At 37.0% G+C, this 20,302-nt stretch overlaps 1 protein-coding gene and 1 long non-coding RNA gene across 2 annotated transcripts in view; both read left to right on the forward strand.

Moving 5' to 3' along the window:
* The first annotated feature begins 13,109 nt into the window (after nucleotides 1-13,109).
* On the forward strand, nucleotides 13,110-15,914 carry LOC135225415 (fibropellin-1-like). The gene is made up of 4 exons (XM_064264750.1): nucleotides 13,110-13,240; nucleotides 13,359-13,401; nucleotides 13,815-13,943; nucleotides 15,760-15,914. Exons 1-4 carry the CDS (start codon nucleotides 13,169-13,171, stop codon nucleotides 15,912-15,914), a joined length of 399 nt encoding a protein of 132 aa, XP_064120820.1. The 5' UTR covers nucleotides 13,110-13,168.
* Nucleotides 15,915-16,225: 311 nt separating this feature from the next.
* Nucleotides 16,226-20,302, forward strand: part of LOC135225529 (uncharacterized) — a 6,358-nt gene continuing 2,281 nt past the window's right edge. The window contains exon 1 of the long non-coding RNA XR_010317032.1: nucleotides 16,226-16,343. This is a non-coding gene — a long non-coding RNA (uncharacterized LOC135225529). The remainder of the gene's footprint in view (nucleotides 16,344-20,302) is intronic.

Consider the following 20,302-nt stretch of genomic DNA (forward strand, 5'->3'; position numbering starts at 1 on the left):
GCATTAATTGTTACGCCCTGCTCTTGTTCAACCTCTTCATCAACACCTTTAGGTTCACTATTAACATGGTTGCTAAAATCAAACCCGAACCTGGTTAAAACTTCTTCCATATCAGGCATTTCTAAGCTACTGTCATCCATATCAGCGGTTTCGAAATTATCATTATTTTCCGTATCCAAATCATCAATATTTTCTTCTCATTCCTTTCTATCCCAGCGAGCGGTTAATATTCCTTCGATGGATAACCTTAGCATCACTTCCCGTTCCAGGGAGGCCTAATTTTTCTATACAAACCACAGTCCCTGTTAAGTACTTCTTCAATTACCCACTTTCTCTTACCGAATTTGTCTCCTAGTTTCGCTCTTTCCAATTATTTTATTTTTTTCTCGTAATAAAAACCTTTTGTCCTACCTCCAAATCACTTTTCTCTGGACTTTGCTAACATAGGCTTTGCTTTTGATACCCAGTTCTTTTGTGTGTTCCTTCTAACCAAATCCCAAACTTCTTTTTGCATTTTGCATTACTGTCGTAACCAGTCTCCGTCTTGAACTTTGTAAACGTCTTCCAGATACCCCCAGCTCTCGATCGAAATACAAGGTTCCCTCCCGAACAACAAGAAATATGGAGAAAACTCCGTCACAGAGTGAGGTGTTATGTTATACGCAAATACTAAACTCTGCAAATACAATGGCCATTTGTTCCTCTTCTCCATCCTCCAAACTTCTAAGTAGACCGTACAGAGTCTATTCATTCTTTCCACTTGACCGTTTCCTTCAGGGTGATATGGAGAAGTGCGTGATTTCTTTACATTAAACCTTTTACAGATTTCCTTAATTAGAGCGCTTTCGAAATTTCTTCCCTGGTCAGTATGAAGCTGCTGAGGAATTCCATATTTATAAAAGAGCTCTTCCACCAATATTTTAGCCACTGTTGTCGCTTTCTGATCCTTCGTTGGATATGCCCACACGTATTTTGCTAAACAGGTCACTTAAAACTAAAATATGCTCCTTTCAGCAGGTTGATCTTTCCACGGAACAAAAATCTATCGCCACAATTTCCATGGGTTGAGAAGTTTCCACATGAAACAGGAATGGTATTTCTATATGGAATTTCATCTTTTGCCCTTAAACAAGTTTCACAATTTCTAATGAACTCCGTTACAAATCACCCCTCATGTTGGGCCAATAAACCCTAGAGTTCAGTAATTGTAAGTTCTATCAATACCCTGATGCCCTAATTTATCATGAGTTTCGACTAAACACTTACTTCTTAAAAGAACAGGAACGGCTAATCTATAAATCATATTACCTAACTGATCCATTTGAGTCTTATAAAGAATATCATTTCTTATCACAAGACTTTCTTTATTCTTTTTCCACGTAACTAACTCAGATTTAAAATTAATGTTTTCTAACTCAATATTTTCTCCTTCTAGCCATTTCCTTACAATCTTTAAAACTTGAGAAGCTTTCTGTTTATTAACAACGTCCTCCCACTCTAAAATCTGATGTCTACTTATGGCACAGACAAAATTTGCGTCCTCATGAGGAGCTACCCATACTTCGTCTTCACTCATGGCCATCTCCTCTCTAGGCTGCGTGACAGAATGTCAGGCGGCTTTAACATTTTGTTTTCCTGGTCTGAATTTAAGTTCAATGTCAAATACCGATAAATCTGCTACCCTTTTTGTTCTGTGTGATCAAGTTTTGCTGTGCTGAGATTGCTCAAAGGGGCATTGTCAGTATACACTATGCACTTTGTGCCAATAAGATAATTTTTAAATTTTTCAGTAACAGCCCATTTCAAAGCACACAATTCTAGTTTCCTCGAACTATAGTTCTTCATGTTTCTTTCGTGTGGTTTCAGTGACCTACTTGCATAAGCTACAGGATGCAGCTTATCCTCCTTATATTGGGACAAAACAGCACCAAGTCCATCTAACTAGCGTCTATTTCTAACGTACACGGTTTCCCAAACTCTATCCCTTTCAGTACTGGGGCAGCTATCAATTTTTCTATCAATGTCTGGAAGGCCAGTTTCCAGTATCTTCTGTCGCCATGTTTATCATTAATACTTTGACTGGATTTCTTCTTTTCTCCTTTCAATAATTCATTGAGTGGCTTGGCAATTATGGCAAAATATTTAATAAATCTTCTATAAAATGTTGCAAATCCCAGAAAAGCTCGCACTTCCTTAATAGTTTCTGGCCTCTTCCAGTTCTTCACTGCTTCAATCTTACTTAGCTCAGGTCCTATTCCTTGATTACTGATGCTAAATCCTAGGTAATTTACACATGTCTGCAAAAAATGACATTTTCTTTGGCTTTAATTTCATCCATAAGACTTTATGGCGCTCTAGCAATGCCTCTAATCTTAATAAGTGTTCGTCAATGGTCTTCGAAAATATATCATATCATCCAAATAAATGACTAGAAAATTCACAAAAAAATATCCCCCAAAATATTCTCCATGCATCGTTGAAAGGTTGCTGGGCTGTTTTGTCAGACCCATTGGACACCTACGATACTGAAAGTGCCCCCATAGGTGACAGAAAATGCCGTTTCCTCTTATCTTACTTCTTTTCTTAACAAAACTTGGTGATAGCCCTGAGCAAGGTCAAAAGTGGAAAAGTATTTGGCTCCTTCCAATGAATCCAGACACTCCGCCACTCTAGGAAGAGGAAATGCATCCTTTAAAGTTTTTTCATTCAATTTTCTATAATCAATGCACAACCTTAAGCCTCCCCCCTTCTTCCTCACAAGGACTATAGGTGCTGCATAAGGACTTTGCACTTTCTTCAATTACAGCCCCGTTTCTTTAAGTCATCAAGAACGTTTAAGCCTCAGGGATTAACGTAGGTGCTATTCTCCTATACGGTAATTTGATAGGTTTTCCCACGGACAATCTAATGGAATGTTCCCATCCCTTTATCAACCTAGGTCTGAATCATTTAGCTCAAAACAGTCTTTATATTTGTAGAGTATCTTATCAAGTCTTACAAATCCGACTTACTTAAGTTACTTTCATCGACATTTACTCCCAACTTCCGTCTGTGGTTTTGAAGGTCTTCCTCTTGATAGTTTTTTCAGTATTCTCGTTATCATCATCCTCCATAAACTCCCCCTATGCCAAGCTGCAACCCGTGGCCAGTATACTGCCTGCTTCAATGCTGACATTATCTTTAGACCAATTAGCAACACAAACATATCCAACGCCCCATTCACATATAGAAAAAACTGGGCAAGACCTGAACACCCGGAGGCAACATATTTTTACTCTCATCTGCTACTTTCTCTAAAACTACATACTCCTTTGGCACTTCCTTTAGGCTATCAATGTAATACCTTAATTAGTTTCCTGCTACCTTACGGGACATTTCCTATTCTGTTTTCTTAAGCAATCAGCATATCTAAATCCTCCCTCTGCCAAACCTGCTAGTTTGACCAACTAGTCTCATACAACAATCCAAAACTTCACCATATTCAGCTTTTAATCCCTCTTTCTCTGATGCCATCACGTTAACATTTTTGGTGACTCCCCATTTTTCAAATAGCAAAGACAAAACATTCATGCCCACAAGGCACTCTTGTTCAGTGTTCTTGCCAAGACCATTCCTTCCTTTCTCAGCTCTCTTGACATAGAACACACAGCTATTCTGTTCCATTTCCACTTACTTCCACATCAACAACGACATGACCTATTATATTAATTTCATTACCACTCAGGTCACATATTGAGTCACTACTATTATAAAATGTCACCCCTTTTGGTTTTAAATTCCCAAATACCAATTTTCTGACAACAAACTACAGTTTGCCCCAGAATCCATAAGTCCCACAGCTTCTTCCCCTCTATGGTGATGTCAGTTTTCATAGTGTCTCCTCTCTTATTTAAACATTCACTTGGCCGGACGTTCAAGTTAACGCCCGGCCTCACAAGTTTTCCTGGGTATTATCACCGGCCTGCAATGACATCTCCCTCACAACCTTGTCTCCTCTTGCATTATTGAACCCTCTGTTCTTACTAGAGTATAGATTACACTTATAAAATGGATGACCATCGTCCCCACAAGACCAACAAGTGCCCGTAAACTGATTTTCAAAAGCATGTTTATTTTGCATTCTGTTTTTACTTAGCCTTCCCTTATACTGGTGTCCTTCCCCCTGATTCTGCCCTATGCTGTCTCTAGAAAACCCTGCATTTTTGCACTGGTATGATACATGACCCTGATCCCCACAGGTCCAACACTTAATTACTTTATCATCTCTCCTGCTATGCAAGTGGCTGTCAGAAACATTACCAAATTCTTTCATAACCTTCATTCTATCTTGCACAAATCTACCAGCATCTTCTAATTGATCTATGGCTCCGTTTTCAATCTTATCCTTTAGATCACAGGCAATTTTCCTGTCCCTCAAAACCTTTTTCAAAAATCATACCTTTAATGATTTTCCCTCTCTTTAGAGCAGAAACTGCTTTGCCCGCGGCTTCCGTCTTTCCAAGTCAATTATTCTGTCTAAATACTCCCAAACACCTTCTTGTATTCCCTGTTGTGCACACCACAGTTCTTTCCTTCTCTCTAGATTATCCTTATTATCTGCATACGCTTCTAGTAGCTTAGTCTCCATTTCCGCCAACGTTTTCGGGGGGGGGGGGGGGCCTTAGCATGGCGTATTCTTGTGCTAGCAGGCTCTATCAGACTAACTTTAACATAATCTACGGCATCAGTGGGGGGCTGCTAGGTTAAGCTGATTGGTACATAATTTTGCCTGTTCAAACCATCTCTTGATTTCCTTCCTACCACTGTTTCTCCCACTCATTTTCTCGAGTTGTGGAGGTTTTTTTACTATTGAAAGAGCATTATTACATGAGTAATTACAGGCCCCTCTCCTATACACCCTATCCAACTCATCTTCTATCAAGGCGAATCTGTTTTGCCACCAACGATTCAATCTATCCAACCTATCTTCCCATTCTTGTTATTGTTTGCTAATAGACGACCAGCTCCTTAACAACATCCCCTTTAACAAGTGGCTTCTGGTTTTCCACAGTGAAATCTTCTACACTATATCCAGCCTTTTTATTTTTTAACCCTTTAAATTGGTTTTCTTAATTTCATTCACCAAAATTTTTTGGTTCTCTTTAATGCATTTATTAACTCCCCTACTCCCTGTCGCTTCTAAAATATTAATTCACGTTTTCGCAGTGGTTAAAATCCACCACTTTTCTGAGTATTTTACGACTTCCGACCACAATTTTACAATGTCCTTTTCCCAAGGCTTTTCATCATTATCACCACTTTTTATCAACATAAGTACCTGCTCCAAAATCTAAATTCTTGCAAAACCCTCCATTATTGTCATTCTTCACTACGATACTCACTTCATCATTAACAAGATCCTTCTCCCTAACCACACCACGTATTTCTGCTAACAAATCTGATCACTACACGTTCCTCATTTCATCATCACCTGCGCCTGTCTCTGTTCCCATATATAATCAAGGAACGTCACTTTCATCACTTACACTGCCTGGCCCCACTTTATTCCACTAGCACTGTACATAACTCCAAACAAATGTCCCACCTTGCAATTGCACTCCAGTCCAGTAGTAAATATTCCCAGGAACGTGCTGGTAGCCCACTGGGTTGAAGGTTGCCGTGGTGAACGCTCTGCTACCAAATATAGCAATCCAAGGAAGATACAACTCACAGCAGCATTTCTTCTTTCATTTTATTGCACATGTAGACAAAAACCTTCAACCCTACAAGCAGAAACAAATGCTCAATCAGGCAATATTACCAATAACAAATATATTCGGAAACACAATTAGCAGACAAACAAATAACATTAGTTACGTTACAGTAACAAACAATTAACGGACAAATAAACAAGATTAGTTACGTTACAGTAACAAACAATTAACAGATAAATAACATACCAGCTATGTTACAGAGTATGGTAAGCGCATATGTAAGCCTACGTGTACAGTGGCTATAGAGTGAGCCTACTCAAAGTCTGGTAGAATTTCAGGACCGTCATCTAATTTAACAATTTATTTACGAAATAGTATATTTAACCAGTGAATGGGTCGTTCCTCCGGTTAACAGGTCCGTGAAGGCAGTCCGTTCATGCCGATCTATTTGGCCGCTCGTCCTCATTTGCTGTCTCGTTAACGGCTGTTATTGGTAACAAGTGCTGTGAAAGATAAAAGACACTTGGCGGAGAACATACAGTGCTACATATATATATATATATATATATATATATATATATATATATATATATATATATATATAATAATAAAAGGAACCTATAAAAACGCCAAAAATATAGAGAGAAAATACTATATTTCAGAGACTGCTGTCTGTCTCTTCAGGTAGAATCATCTACCTGAAGAGAGAGACAGCAGCAGTCTCTGGATTATGGTATTTTCTCTCTATATTTTGCGTTTTTTATGGGCTCCTTTTATTAGATGGAATTCTTTTGTAACAGGTCATTTTTTTTACCAATCAAATGTATATATATATATATATATATATATATATATATATATATATATATATATATATATAAAGGCATATCCCACGAGGGAAAATAAACAACGAATACTCCGTTGTTTATTTTCCCTCGTGGCATATACCTATATTTATGGATTTTTCACGTTCCTAACTTTGGTGATTCAGCTACACATACACACACACACACACACACACACACACACACACACACACACACACACACACACATATATATATATATATATATATATATATATATATATATATGTGTGTGTGTGTGTGTGTGTGTGTGTGTGTGTGTGTAAAAAAATTACAGCCACGAGGGACAATTGAAACACTGGAGATGCTAATTACTAATTTCGTCTTATCATCAAAGTATTTAGCATGTTCCAGTGTTTCAATTTTCCTTCGTGTCTGTACTTTGCTCGTGTAATCATCATGTTTATTATTACTCCGTGATTTAAAATAAAATATGTATATATATATATATATATATATATATATATATATATATATATATATATATATATATAGTATATATATATATATATATATATATATATATATATATATATATATATATATATGATATATATATATATGCATTAAGCTACAAATATTCTTTAATATCCAATTCGCTCTACCTCGGAATTTCGTCCTCTCGTGGGTTCGAACCAGCGCCCAGTGGACAGAGAAGGTGAAATCAGGACTTCAGTGACGTTTTTGACGAAATTAATATTAACTAAAAAAATTCCCCTTCGGTTAACATATGCAAATATATTAATTCCGAGGTAGAGCGAATTTTAAATTAGAGGACATTTGTAGCTTGGTGCATGTATATGAATCACGGTGATGTGATAAAAGATAAAAATTCACACAAACACACACACACACACACACACACACACACACACACACACACATATATATATATATATATATATATATATATATATATATATATATATATATATATATATATTATAGATATATACACATATATCAAGACAGTTAATTTTTTCTCTTTTAAGGGTCAGCGTCCTCGCCATACGTCACTGGTGCTCAGGTGTGTTGAAGCAATCTCATTATCAACCCTGTATTTATTCATATATATATATATATATATATATATATATATATATATATATATATATATATAATATATATAAAGATTCATGAATGTAGTTATATTTATTCTCATCTGTCGAGGCAAAATGAAAACGAAACTATTTCTCCTTCTACTACTCTTTCCCTGACTTCCATCGATCCCTGGCTGGTAAGATCGATGCTTTTCACCTTTGCAAAAAATTTTCTCGGGAGAATTGAGCCCGCATGATCACATTAGATTAAAAAAAACATTATCTAGCTGCTAGATTTCATTTACTCCCATTAATAGGCGTCTGAGAGTTCAATGAGGTATCAATCGACGCGTTGGACTTTTGATTTCCTATGACCCCTCTTCCCTTCTGAATAGTTTTCAAAGATGTCTCAATGCGACTTTTGATTTCCTCAGACCATCTTCTGAGAGTTCAAAGAGGTATCAATGCAACTTTTTATTTCCTCTGACCATCTTCTGAGAGTTCAAAGAGGTATCAATGCAACTTTTCATTTCCTCTAACCATCTTCTGAGAGTTCAAAGAGGTATCAATGCGACTTTTGATTTCCTCTGACCATCTTCTGAAAGTTCAAAGAGGTATCAATGCGACTTTTGATTTCCTCTGACCATCTTCTGAGAGTTCAAAGAGGTATCAATGCAACTTTTTATTTCCTCTGACCATCTTCTGAGAGTTCAAAGAGGTATCAATACAACTTTTCATTTCCTCTGACCATCTTCTGAGAGTTCAAAGAGGTATCAATACGACTTTTGATTTCCTCTGACCATCTTCTGAAAGTTCAAAGAGGTATCAATGCGACTTTTGATTTCCTCTGACCATCTTCTGAGAGTTCAAAGAGGTATCAATGCAACTTTTGATTTCCTCTGGCCATATCCTCACTTTTACACTATTGACAAAACTAATTTTTATTCGTTTGTCACTTCCGAATCATCGATTGACTTAAAGGCGCCATTGGGCCACTTATTATCAAGCACACGTTCTGGCAAATCACTAAAGTACCTGTGTAACTATATAAATAAGTACAAACTACATGAATTTTTGTTCAGATCTTTGCCTTTACCTCAGATTTTCCCTCTTCTTCCCATCTCTGAATTGTCAGAGAGGCAATTCACGATTGCCTGATTCGACGTATTTGATTTCTGTTCTCAAACGTGAGCTCTGTTGCTAGTACCTGGCCAAAAAAGGAAAAAAAAATACTAACCACTTTCTTTCAGAATGAAAAACAGAGTATATGAAATTGAAGTTGAGTTTGTGTCTGCAGTAGGATAGGACTCCAGAATACATCTAAAAATTCACGGGATCAGGGAAAATATGAAATTTTTCAATCGGTATTATGGTTAGTGGAATAAAAGAATATATATATATATATATATATATATATATATATATATATATATATATATATATATATATATTATATAATTCTTATGTTGGAGCGTTCAAAAGGCATTTGCACTGAAGCGAAAGTTAAAGAAGGTACTTAATTCGACTTTTGAACGCCAAGTTGTATACGCGCATGGCAATTCTATTGACAAAGCTTATTTTTTACTTATGTACAAAGTTTATTTACAAAGTCGTCAAGTTGACATGCTCCCCTCAATTCTTGAAGTTTACTAGGAATCACTGTAAATGTTAGCTTTTGTTGAAATTAAACCTTATATAGCCACTAGAATTCCACTAGAATTGCGTACTTTTTATAATAATAATAATAATAAAGAGGAGGCAAGATGCAACCCGGAACCCAACACTATAAATACCACCCAGTCGAATTGGAGGTCTGTGATAGACCCTCCCAAATAATAATAATAATAATAATAATAATAATAATAATAATAATAATAATAACAGTTGGGGAGTAGATCTTCTTCTAAACAACTTCTGTTGAAAATAATGGCTGATTCAGCTGAGTTAATTTTATATAGGACTTTCTTAAGTCTCCTTATTGTTGATTTTTCAGTATTGCTTATTATTATTATTATTATTATTATATTATTATTTTTTTTTTTTTTTTTTTTTTTTTTTTTTTTTTTTTTTTTTGCTCTATCACAGTCCTCCAATTCGACTGGGTGGTATTTATAGTGTGGGGTTTCCAGGTTGCATCCTGCCTCCTTAGGAGTCCATCAACTTTCTTACTATGTGTGCCGTTTCTAGGGATCACACTCTTCTGCATGAGACCTGGAGCTACTTCAGGCCTCTAGTTTTTTTCTAGATTCCTTTTCAGGGTATCTTGGGATTCGTGCACCTAGTGCTCCTATGATTATGGGTACGATTTCCACTGCATATCCCATATCCTTCTTATTTCTATTTTCAGATCTTGATACTTATCCATTTTTTTCCCTCCTCTTTTCTCTTCAACTCTGGTGTCCCATGGTATTGCGACATCAATGAGTGATACTTTCTTCTTGACTTTGTCAATCAACGTCACGTCTGGGTCCTTATTTGCAACGTTAATCACCCTATCCGTTCTGATACCATAGTCCCAGAGGATCTTTGCCTGATCGTTTTCTATCACTCCCTCAGGTTGGTGCTCGTACCACTTATTACTGACAAGGTAGCTGATGTTTCTTGCACAGGCTCCAGTGGAGGGCTTTTGCCACTGAATCATGCCTCTTTTTGTACTGGTTCTGTGCAAGTGCCGGGCATTCACTTGCTATGTGGTTTATGGTTTCATTTTTTCGTATTGCACTTCCTACATATGGGAGAGATGTTATTTCCGTCTATCGTACTTTGAACATATCTGGTTCTTAGGGCCTGATCTTGTGCCGCTGTTATCATTCCTTCAGTTTCCTTCTTTAGCTCTCCCCTCTGTAGCCATTGCCAATTGTCATCGCTGGCTAGTTCTTTAGTCTGTCTCATGTATTGTCCGTGCATTGGTTTGTTGTGCCAGTCTCTTTGTTCTCTGTCTTTCTGTCTTTTCTCCTGTCCTGTATATTTCTGGGTCTTCGTCTACTTTTTATCTATTATTATTATTATTATTATTATTATTATTATTATTATTATTATTATTATTATTATTATTATTATTCTGTATAATGTCCACAATAATATATCAATGGTAGAATGTGAGACTTTATAAAAATGTTTGAAAAGCTTTCGAATCATATCCTGGGTTCAGCCTCAGTCCAACAAAGTTACTTGTGTTCTCGGCGTTGAGAATCCTTCTTCTTCTTCTTCTTCTTCTTCTTATTATTATTATTATTATTATTATTATTATTATTATTATTATTATTTGTCTATCACACTCCTCCGATTCGACTAGGTGGTATACATATAGTGTGTGGGGTTCCGGTTGCATCCTGCCTCCTTAGGAGTCCATTATTATTATTATTATTATTTTATTTATTTATTATTTTTTTTTTGCTCTATCACAGTCCTCCAATTCGACTGGGTGGTATTTATAGTGTGGGGTTCCGGGTTGCATCCTGCCTCCTTAGGAGTCCATCACTTTTCTTACTATGTGCGCCGTTTCTAGGATCACACTCTTCTGCATGAGTCCTGGAGCTACTTCAGCCTCTAGTTTTTCTAGATTCCTTTTCAGAGATCTTGGGATCGTGCCTAGTGTTCCTATGATTATGGGTACGATTTCCACCGGCATATCCCATATCCTTCTTATTTCTATTTTCAGATCTTGATACTTATCCAGATCTTGATACTTATCAACTCTGGTGTCCCATGGTATTGCGACATCAATGAGAGATACTTTCTTCTTGATTTTGTCAATCAACGTCACGTCTGGTCTATTTGCACGTATCACCCTATCTGTTCTGATACCATAGTCCCAGTGGATCTTTGCCTGATCGTTCTCTATCACTCCTTCAGGTTGGTGTTCGTACCACTTATTACTGCAAGGTAGCTGATGTTTCTTGCACAGGCTCCAGTGGAGGGCTTTTGCCACTGAATCATGCCTCTTTGTGTACTGGTTCTGTGCAAGTGCCGGACATTCGCTTGCTATGTGGTTTGTGGTTTCATTTTTCATATTGCACTTCCTACATATGGGAGAGATGTTATTTCCGTCTATCGTTCTTTGAACATATCTGGTTCTTAGGGCCTGATCTTGTGCCGCTGTTATCATTCCTTCTCTTTCCTTCTTGAGCTCTCCACTTAGTAGCCATTGCCACGTGTTGTCATCGCTGGCTAGTTCTTTAGTCTGTCTCATGTATTGTCCGTGCATTGGTTTGTTGTGCCAGTCCTCTGTTCTGTTTGTCATTCTCCTGTCTCTGTATATTTCTGGGTCTTCGTCTACTTTTATTAGTCCTTCTTCCCATGCACTCTTTAGCCACTCGTCTTCAACTGGTTTTCCAGATATTGCCCCAGTGCCTCCTGTTTCTCGAATGGTTGACGCAGTCCTCTATGCTTAGTAGTCCTCTCCCTCCTTCCTTTCGTGTTATGTATAGTCTGTCCGTATTTGCTCTTGGGTGTAGTGCTTTGTGTATTGTCATATGTTTCCTCGTTTTCTGATCTATGCTGCTGAGTTCTGCCTTCGTCCATTCCACTATTCCTGCACTGTATCTGATTACTGGCACTGCCCATGTGTTTATGGCTTTTATCATATTTCCAGCGTTGAGTTTTGACCTGAGTATCGCCTTGAGTCTCTGCATATATTCTTTCCTGACCGTGTCCTTCATCTCTTGGTGTTTTATATCCCCTCCTTCCATTATTCCCAGGTATTTGTGTCCAGTCTCATCTATGTGTTTGATGTTGCTCCCATCTGGTAGCTTTATTCCTTCAGTTCTTGTTACTTTGCCCTTTTGTATGTTGACTAATGCGCATTTTTCTATTCCAAACTCCATGCTGATGTCCCCAGATACAATCCTTACAGTCTAGATTAGGGTATCTATTTCCTTGATGCTCTAACCATACAGCTTGATGTCGTCCATGAACATCAGATGGTTGATTCTGTTGCCGCTTTTATTACTATTATTATTATTATTATTATTATTATTATTATTATTATTATATTATTATTATTATTATTATTATTATTATTATTCAAATAGCATGTGATTCCGGTAGAATGCTAGTGGAGATTTAAGGTTTAATTTGAACAGTAACTGGTTTTTAAAGCGATTCTTATTAAACTCCAATGAACTGAGAAGAGTTTGTTAATTGACTTTGTAAATGAACTTTTTTTATGAATAGATTCATGTTTTCTCAGATTCACAGCGTCTGGTGAACAGGTTTGAGATCGCGTCTAGCATCAGAGGTTTTGATCGGTACTCAATTTCCCTTTTCGTCGTTATCTAGCGGAGAAATTTGATATTAGTGTTCCATCTTCCCATACATATACTCGCAGTAGTTGCCATTTTCCTTTCTCAAACTGTTCGGTGGTCTGCCGCTATCGGAATCAAGCATATAGCTGTTGGCTGTGGACGCATGCGCACTGAGTGCCTGCCACATGGCCGAGTCTGCGAGCCCCCTTCAAACCTATAAAAGGGAGGACAGCTGGCTGCTAGGGAGTTGCGAAGAGCTCAGAAGACCGCCCTAGTGTGAGTTTGCCCCTCAGTTTTCTTTCTCTTGTTCTGCCTGAAGTGGTCATGAAGACATCGCCGATTCTCGTCGGCTGCTGCCTCCTCGCCATGGCGCTATGCTATGTGCCCGATCACACGGTTCGTCTCACGCAAGCACAAGTTCGTCAATGGTGCTGTAATTGGCTTAAAATTGTATAATTGTTGAATTCTTATTGACAATTTTAATACCATCACGGACTTGTCTTTTGCCTTACAGGAGGGGGGAGATCCAGGCGGTTTTGGACATTGGCATGAATTAGGTGAGTCGCTTTCATTTGTCTTGGCAATTTTGTAAGCTGTCAGTCTCGAGGGACGGGGAGTCTTCCTAAGCCTCTACCGAGGGTACTGAAGTAGAATAATAATGGCGTTTGTTTTACGTGAAATGTGTCGTTCTTCATTTTCTTGATGTTTTATTTGTGGATTCTTCCGTCCTGTGTAAATAAGCTTCGTATATCCATTCACTTTCATTTGATGGCACATATCGGCATTTGTTCACAAGGTTACATACTATGTGATCGAGTCACAATGGAACACTGTGAAAATTGCAAAAGGCTATAGTTATTATTTTACAAGGCAAATTCCTATTTTGTTTCTGTTCCTTACGACATCATTTCATTATTTGAGCACACAGACTGGAGAGAGGTATTTTGACATGACTCTTCCAACATTGCAGATTGTAAACCAACTGATGCATGCATTGATAACGGTGGGTATTGCATCAGAAATAACAAGAAAGAAGACTGCTACGGCCTCCTCTTTCCAAAAGAGTGCAGGTCACCCATATGTTCTTGCTGTGTAGAAGGTAAGAGGAACATGAATTAAATAGCCATTGCTATGCTGTCATTCAAAGCTACTGCGACTGTGACCCATCGGCACCAAAGTTGCAATAAGTTAGGAAGAATCGTGTCACCACTCGATGAAAGAGCAGTTATATGGCACAGTGGTGTACAAAGACTATCATTTAAGAAATAGGTAGAAGGATATTTAGTCAGATTTCTTTTGACATTTCCTTATTAGGTTCTCTTTATCAAAACCGTTACTTTCAGATTTCCATTCTAGACTTCGAGGTCAAATATAAGATATCTGGTGTCGTGTTTTTGAAACTTTTCTCGTAAACATTGCTCAGCAATATTTATTTCTTCATGATGTAAGATCTGTTTTGAATATTCTTATGGGGGCTCGCGTACTTTCTTCTTCTTCTTCTTTCCCACCGTTATCCCTACATTAAGGGGTAGGTTGCCTGATGCGCCTTCTCCTCCACTGCCTTCTATCAAAGGCATCATCCTCCACCAAACCTCTTCTCTCCATATAAATTCCTTCACATTATCTCGCTATCTCATTCTCTGTCTCCCTCTCGATCTTCTTCTTCTACTGGCAGGTTCCTCCCAAGCCCTCTTCACTCCCTCCTCCTCTTCCACGTCCTTTATAATATATTAAATCCAAGATGAACCTTGGTTAGACATCCAAGACGAACCTAGGTTAAACAGCCAAGATGAACCTAGGTTAGACAGCCAAGATGAACCTAGGTTAAACAGCCAAGATGAAATCGAACCTAGGTGAGACAGCCAAGATGAACCTAGTTTGCAAAAAAGCCAAGATGAAAACCTAGGTTAGAACAGCCAAACGGAATTTATTATTAATAATATCAGATACTAGGTAAAAACAAAATTTTTCTAGATAGTATATTTTATAGTCTCATTCACTCCTCTTTGCTAATATCAAAACAATCTGAAACCATTAGCTTAGTGATTGCTTGAGGACGTCTTTTTTTGTCACCTTTTTGTAAGAGTATCTGGGCTCATTGTCTCCCCAATAAGATAGGCATTCGATAAGGATATACAGGCTTCGGGCGCGGTTGCAATAAAGGCTTTCAGCAATGTGGAGGTGTCTATTACAGAACATTTGATGCAGTCTGACCTTTATGATTTATTTTGCGTGGTTGGTGCTCAAGTTATCAAGAATCTTTTAGACTTAATTCAGGTAACATTACTGCCCGAGGTTCCCCGCGGTTTCTCTGAAGTCTCGTTTCAAAATGCTATTGTGAAGACTTCATTGTCAAGTCATCGCATTTATTCTATGCTCGTGTAATGAGATGTCACGGAAGAATTTGATATTATAGTCACCCATCTGTTTAAGAAGTTCTCTCTGTTCAATAGTGATGCGTGATTTTATACGAAAACTAGACCACAACTGAGTCTTATGCAAAGCCTTTATTTATCTGGGTCTCATACGCACACCATCAACGTCATCATAATCATAGTGACAATTCTGTATGGGGGGATTTGAGGATACTGCCCTCTCTCTCTCTCTCTCTCTCTCTCTCTCTCTCTCTCTCTCTCTCTCTCTCTCTCTCTCTCTCTCTCTCTCTCTCTCTGTTTTCTATCCAACAGGGAATCAGAGGAATTTATTTCTGGTGATAGAAGTTCATTTCTCGATATAATGTGGTTCGGATTCCACAATAAGCTGTAGGTCCCGTTGCTAGGTGACGTTGGTTCCTGACCACGTAAAAATATCTAGTCCTTCGGGCCAGTCCTAGGAGAGCTGTTTATCAGCTCAGTGGTCTGGTAAAACTATGATATACTTCATTTTTCTATTGAAATGTCATATCTGTATTTCAGACGAAAGTAAATGTTTGCGTAATCCCTGTCAAAATAACACCGTGTGTACGAACACTTCCGGAAGCTACCAATGCGGGTGTCTTCCTGGATACAACTTGACTGCAGAAGGCTGTGTTGGTGAGTTAGATAAAAGCTACAGAACTTTTTATACATAATATAATACATACATTCACGTACACATACATATACAAATATATTATATGTATATTATATTATGTATATAATACATATATATGCTATGTATGCATTACCTACAAATGATCTTTAGTTTGCAATTCGCTCTACCTCGAAATTAATATATTTTCATATATGTTAACCGAAGGAGAAACATTTTAGTTGGTAAAATAATTTCGTCGGCTCACGGGCTCGAACCCCGAAATTATCATCAACTAAAAGAAATTCCCTTCGGTTACCAAATACTATGACATACTTCATTTTTCTATTGACAAGTCATATCTGTATTTCAGACGAACGTAAATGTTCGAACAATTCCTGTTTAAATAACACCGTGTGTACGAACACTTCCGGAAGCTACCAATACGAGTGTCTTCCTGGATACAACTTGACTGCAGAAGGCTGTGTTGGTGAGTTAGATAAAAGCTACAGAACTTTTTATACATAATATAATACATACACACACGTACACATACACATACATAGACAAATATATTATAAGTATATTATGTATATAATACATATATACGTATATGCTATGTATGCATTAAGCTACAAAAATGATCTTTAGTTTGCAATTCGCTCTACCTCGAAATTAATATATTTTCATATATGTTAACCGAAGGAGAAACTTTTTAGTTGAAAAAATAATTTCATCGGCCCACGGGCTCGAACCCCGAAATTATCATCAACTAAAAAATTTCCCTTCGGTTAACATATACGAAAATATATCGATTCCGAGGTAGAGCGAATCATAGATATTAAAGGACATCTGCAGCTTAAAAATGCATATGTATAAATCAACGGTGATGTGACTTGACTCATATATATATATATATATATATATATATATATATATATATATATATTATATATATATATATATATATATATATATATATATTGCTACTTTCAAAACGCATATATCCCCTCTTTGACTGTATAAAATGTTAGAATTGAATTTTTCAAAAAATTTTCAGATTCCTAGCTAGCTTAGAATTAGGATGTTTTAAATGTGTGTTCAGATTTCTGCATTACATAATGTAAAAGAATATATAACGTAGTATGAAAAGAGAGAGAGAATATCTTTGTCCGTTCGAAGCTAGAGTTGTTTTTCAAAACCTGTCAACACGTTTGATTAGAGACATCGAGGTCTTTGCTGTGTTTTGGGAATTCTGTCATCACGTATGATAGGGATTTTTGCTCGATTTCTGTCTTGATCTGGTATGTGTCTTTGTTGAGCTGGTACGTACATGAATGTATTCTTGTTTTGTATGTGTATTTCGTGCCGAATGAAAAGGAGATTTGATGCTAAGACTAAGCTAAGAAGTTACAGTGTTGGTCAACTAGTGTTAGTGTTCTTACCTGTCAAGAGATTTCCCCTCTAATAAATTTCAAGGTCCTTACAAGATCATTCAGAAGTTAAGTGATAGAACTTATTTGATTGAAACACCAGAAAGAAGAAGAAGACAAAGGAAGATACACGTGAAACTCTTGAAACCTTATCTCTCAGAAACTAAAACTGAAACTGTGTCAGTAACCCAAACAACTTTATCTTCAGAAGACGATGAAGGCTACGAATTGGGAGCTGAAAGCAAGATGAATAATTCTTCAATTTTGGAAAATTTGGAGGATAAACTGAAACATCTGAGTGTTCAACAAGGTGAAGACTTAAGTAAAGTAATTAGAAGTTTCCCAGAAATTTTTGCAGATGTGCCTAGACGTACTGATCTGACCAAGCATGAGATCAAGATTCAAGAAGATGGAAAACCTTTCAAGCAAAGAGCCTATCGCTTATCACCTTATCATCGAGATGTTTTGAAGAAGGAAGCTGAGTATTTGCTGCAACATGGATTAGCAGAACCCAGTTCAAGTCACTTCAGTTCTCCATGTGTGTTAGTGAAGAAACCAAATGGTTCATTTAGAATGTGTACTGATTATAAGAAACTGAATTCCATCAGTGTGGCTGACAATTATCCTTTGCCTCTTATAGATCAGTTACTTGATAATATTGGGCAAGCCAATTTTGTTTCCAAGATAGACTTGTTGAAAGGATATTATCAAATTCCCTTAGATGAGAATGCCAAGTTGCTGTCAGCTTTTATTACTCCATTTGGACTGTATCAGTATACTGTTCTGCAGTTTGGTCAGATGAATGCACCTGCAACATTTCAATGAGTGATGGATCAACTGCTAGGATCGATAGAAGGAGTAGGTGTATACTTGGATGACATAGTGATTTACTCTACAACGTGGGAAGAACATCTGAAGATTCTGAGGAAAGTTTTCAAGAAGTTACAAGAAGCAGGACTAACAGTCAACCTAGAGAAGAGTGAGTTTGGAAAGGCAACTGTGCAGCATCTTGGGTTTGAAGTTGGGAAAGGCCTTCTTGCTCCAGTAAATGCTAATGTAGAAGGTATCTGTAAGGCTACCCCACCTACTACCAGGAAACAGCTACAGAGATTTTTAGGCATGGCTGGATTCTATCGTCGTTTCTGCCCAAATTTCTCAGCCGTAGTAGCTCCCTTGACAGACATAACTAGTCCCAAAGCTAAGTTTGTTTGGACTTCAGAGTGTCAAGAATCCTTTGAGAAAGTAAAAGCCATTTTAACTTCAAGACCAGCACTGCAAGCTCCAGACTTTGACAAGAAATTTGTGATACAAGTTGATGCGTCGGACTATGGCATTGGAGCTGTTCTACTTCAAAAAGATGAAAATAATATCTACCATCCTGTGTGCTTCATGTCTTCAAAACTGAAAAAACATCAGAAAGTATACTCGACAATCGAGAAGGAAACTTTAGCTTAATCACAGCTTTGAAAAAGTTTGAAGTGTATGTGAATAGACCTAGGAATGAAGAAATTTTAGTGTTGTCTGACCACAATCCACTATCATTTATCAAGAGAATGAAAAACCATAATCAAAGACTGACCAGGTGGTCTTTGTGCCTGCAACAGTATAACTTAGGAGTGCAGCACATTAGTAGCAAAAACAATGTAGTTGCTGATTATTTATCTCGTTGCGATCCGTTGGATTCAACACCGTGATAAAAAATCTTCTAGGGAGAGGTATTTTATATATTGCTACTTTCAAAATGCATATATCCCCTCTTTGACTGTATAAAATGTTAGAATTGAAATTTTGCAACATTTTTTCAGATTCCTAGCTAGCTTAGAATTAGGATGTTTTAAATGTGTTCAGATTTCTGCATTACATAATGTAAAAAATATATAACGTAGTATGAAAAGAGAGAGAGAATATCTTTGTCCGTTCGAAGCTAGAGTTGTTTTTCAAAACCTGTCAACACGTTTGATTAGAGACATCGAGGTCTTCGCTGTGTTTTGGGAATTCTGTCATCACGTATGATAGGGGCTTTTGCTCGATTCCTGTCTTGATCAGGTACGTGTCTTTGTTGAGCTGGAACGTACATGAATGTATACTTGTTTTGTACATGCATTTCGTTGCCAAATGCCACATGCAGATTTCACAGTTTCTTTGTAAAGTTGCGTCACTTTTCGAAGCTTCTGGAAGAATTGTGTCCCAAAACGTTTTGTGCCAGATCCACTGCCCAGCTCTTGTGCGAAATGAAAGATTCATTCGAGCTTAATTCCTCAAAGCGTTGGCATCTCTCTCTCTCTCTCTCTCTCTCTCTCTCTCTCTCTCTCTCTGCCTCGCCATAATTGATATTAACGTAGCGTAATATGGTCACTCGTAACTTTCAGATTTCGGATTTGATATTTCTTAGAGTTTATTTAGTATTATTTAGTGTTTTGTGGAATCTGAACAAACATTGTGTGTGTAACGACGCCTGGTTTTGTGAAAGTGTGCAACAAGCTACAGCAAAGAAAGAAAATTGGTATACCAAGAAGGTAAAGTGTGTTATATTTTTATTAGTTGCAACTAATAATTGATGGCTACGAAGGCTTGGTAAAAACTAATAACTAATATCTAATGGTTATGATGGTTTGGTAAAAACTAATAACTATTGGTTATGATGGTTTAGAGAACTAATAACTAATAGTTACAATGGTTTGAGTGAAAAGATTTGCATTTTTACACATTGCAAATTTTTGTGTTTTGTGTTTGTTTCATTTGAAGTGCATTTATCCATTTTCTTATTGAAGTGTTTATTTTTGGTGCATTTATCCATTTTCTTATTGAAGTGTGTCTTTTTGTTTTATAATCTGTGTGATTTATACTTTTTGCAATTTTGGTATTTTCCACATTTTTCTCTGTTTTCATTTGCATTCACAATTTAATTAACTTAGTTATTTTCACTACTTTCATTGCAAAATTAATTAAATTTAACACTTGTGAATTAATTTGCATTTACTTAGAATTCTTTTCAAGTCTTATTGTTGTTTAGCCC

Source organism: Macrobrachium nipponense, chromosome 13, assembly GCF_015104395.2.
Source record: "Macrobrachium nipponense isolate FS-2020 chromosome 13, ASM1510439v2, whole genome shotgun sequence".
In the NCBI taxonomy this organism is placed as follows: Eukaryota; Metazoa; Arthropoda; class Malacostraca; order Decapoda; family Palaemonidae; genus Macrobrachium; species Macrobrachium nipponense.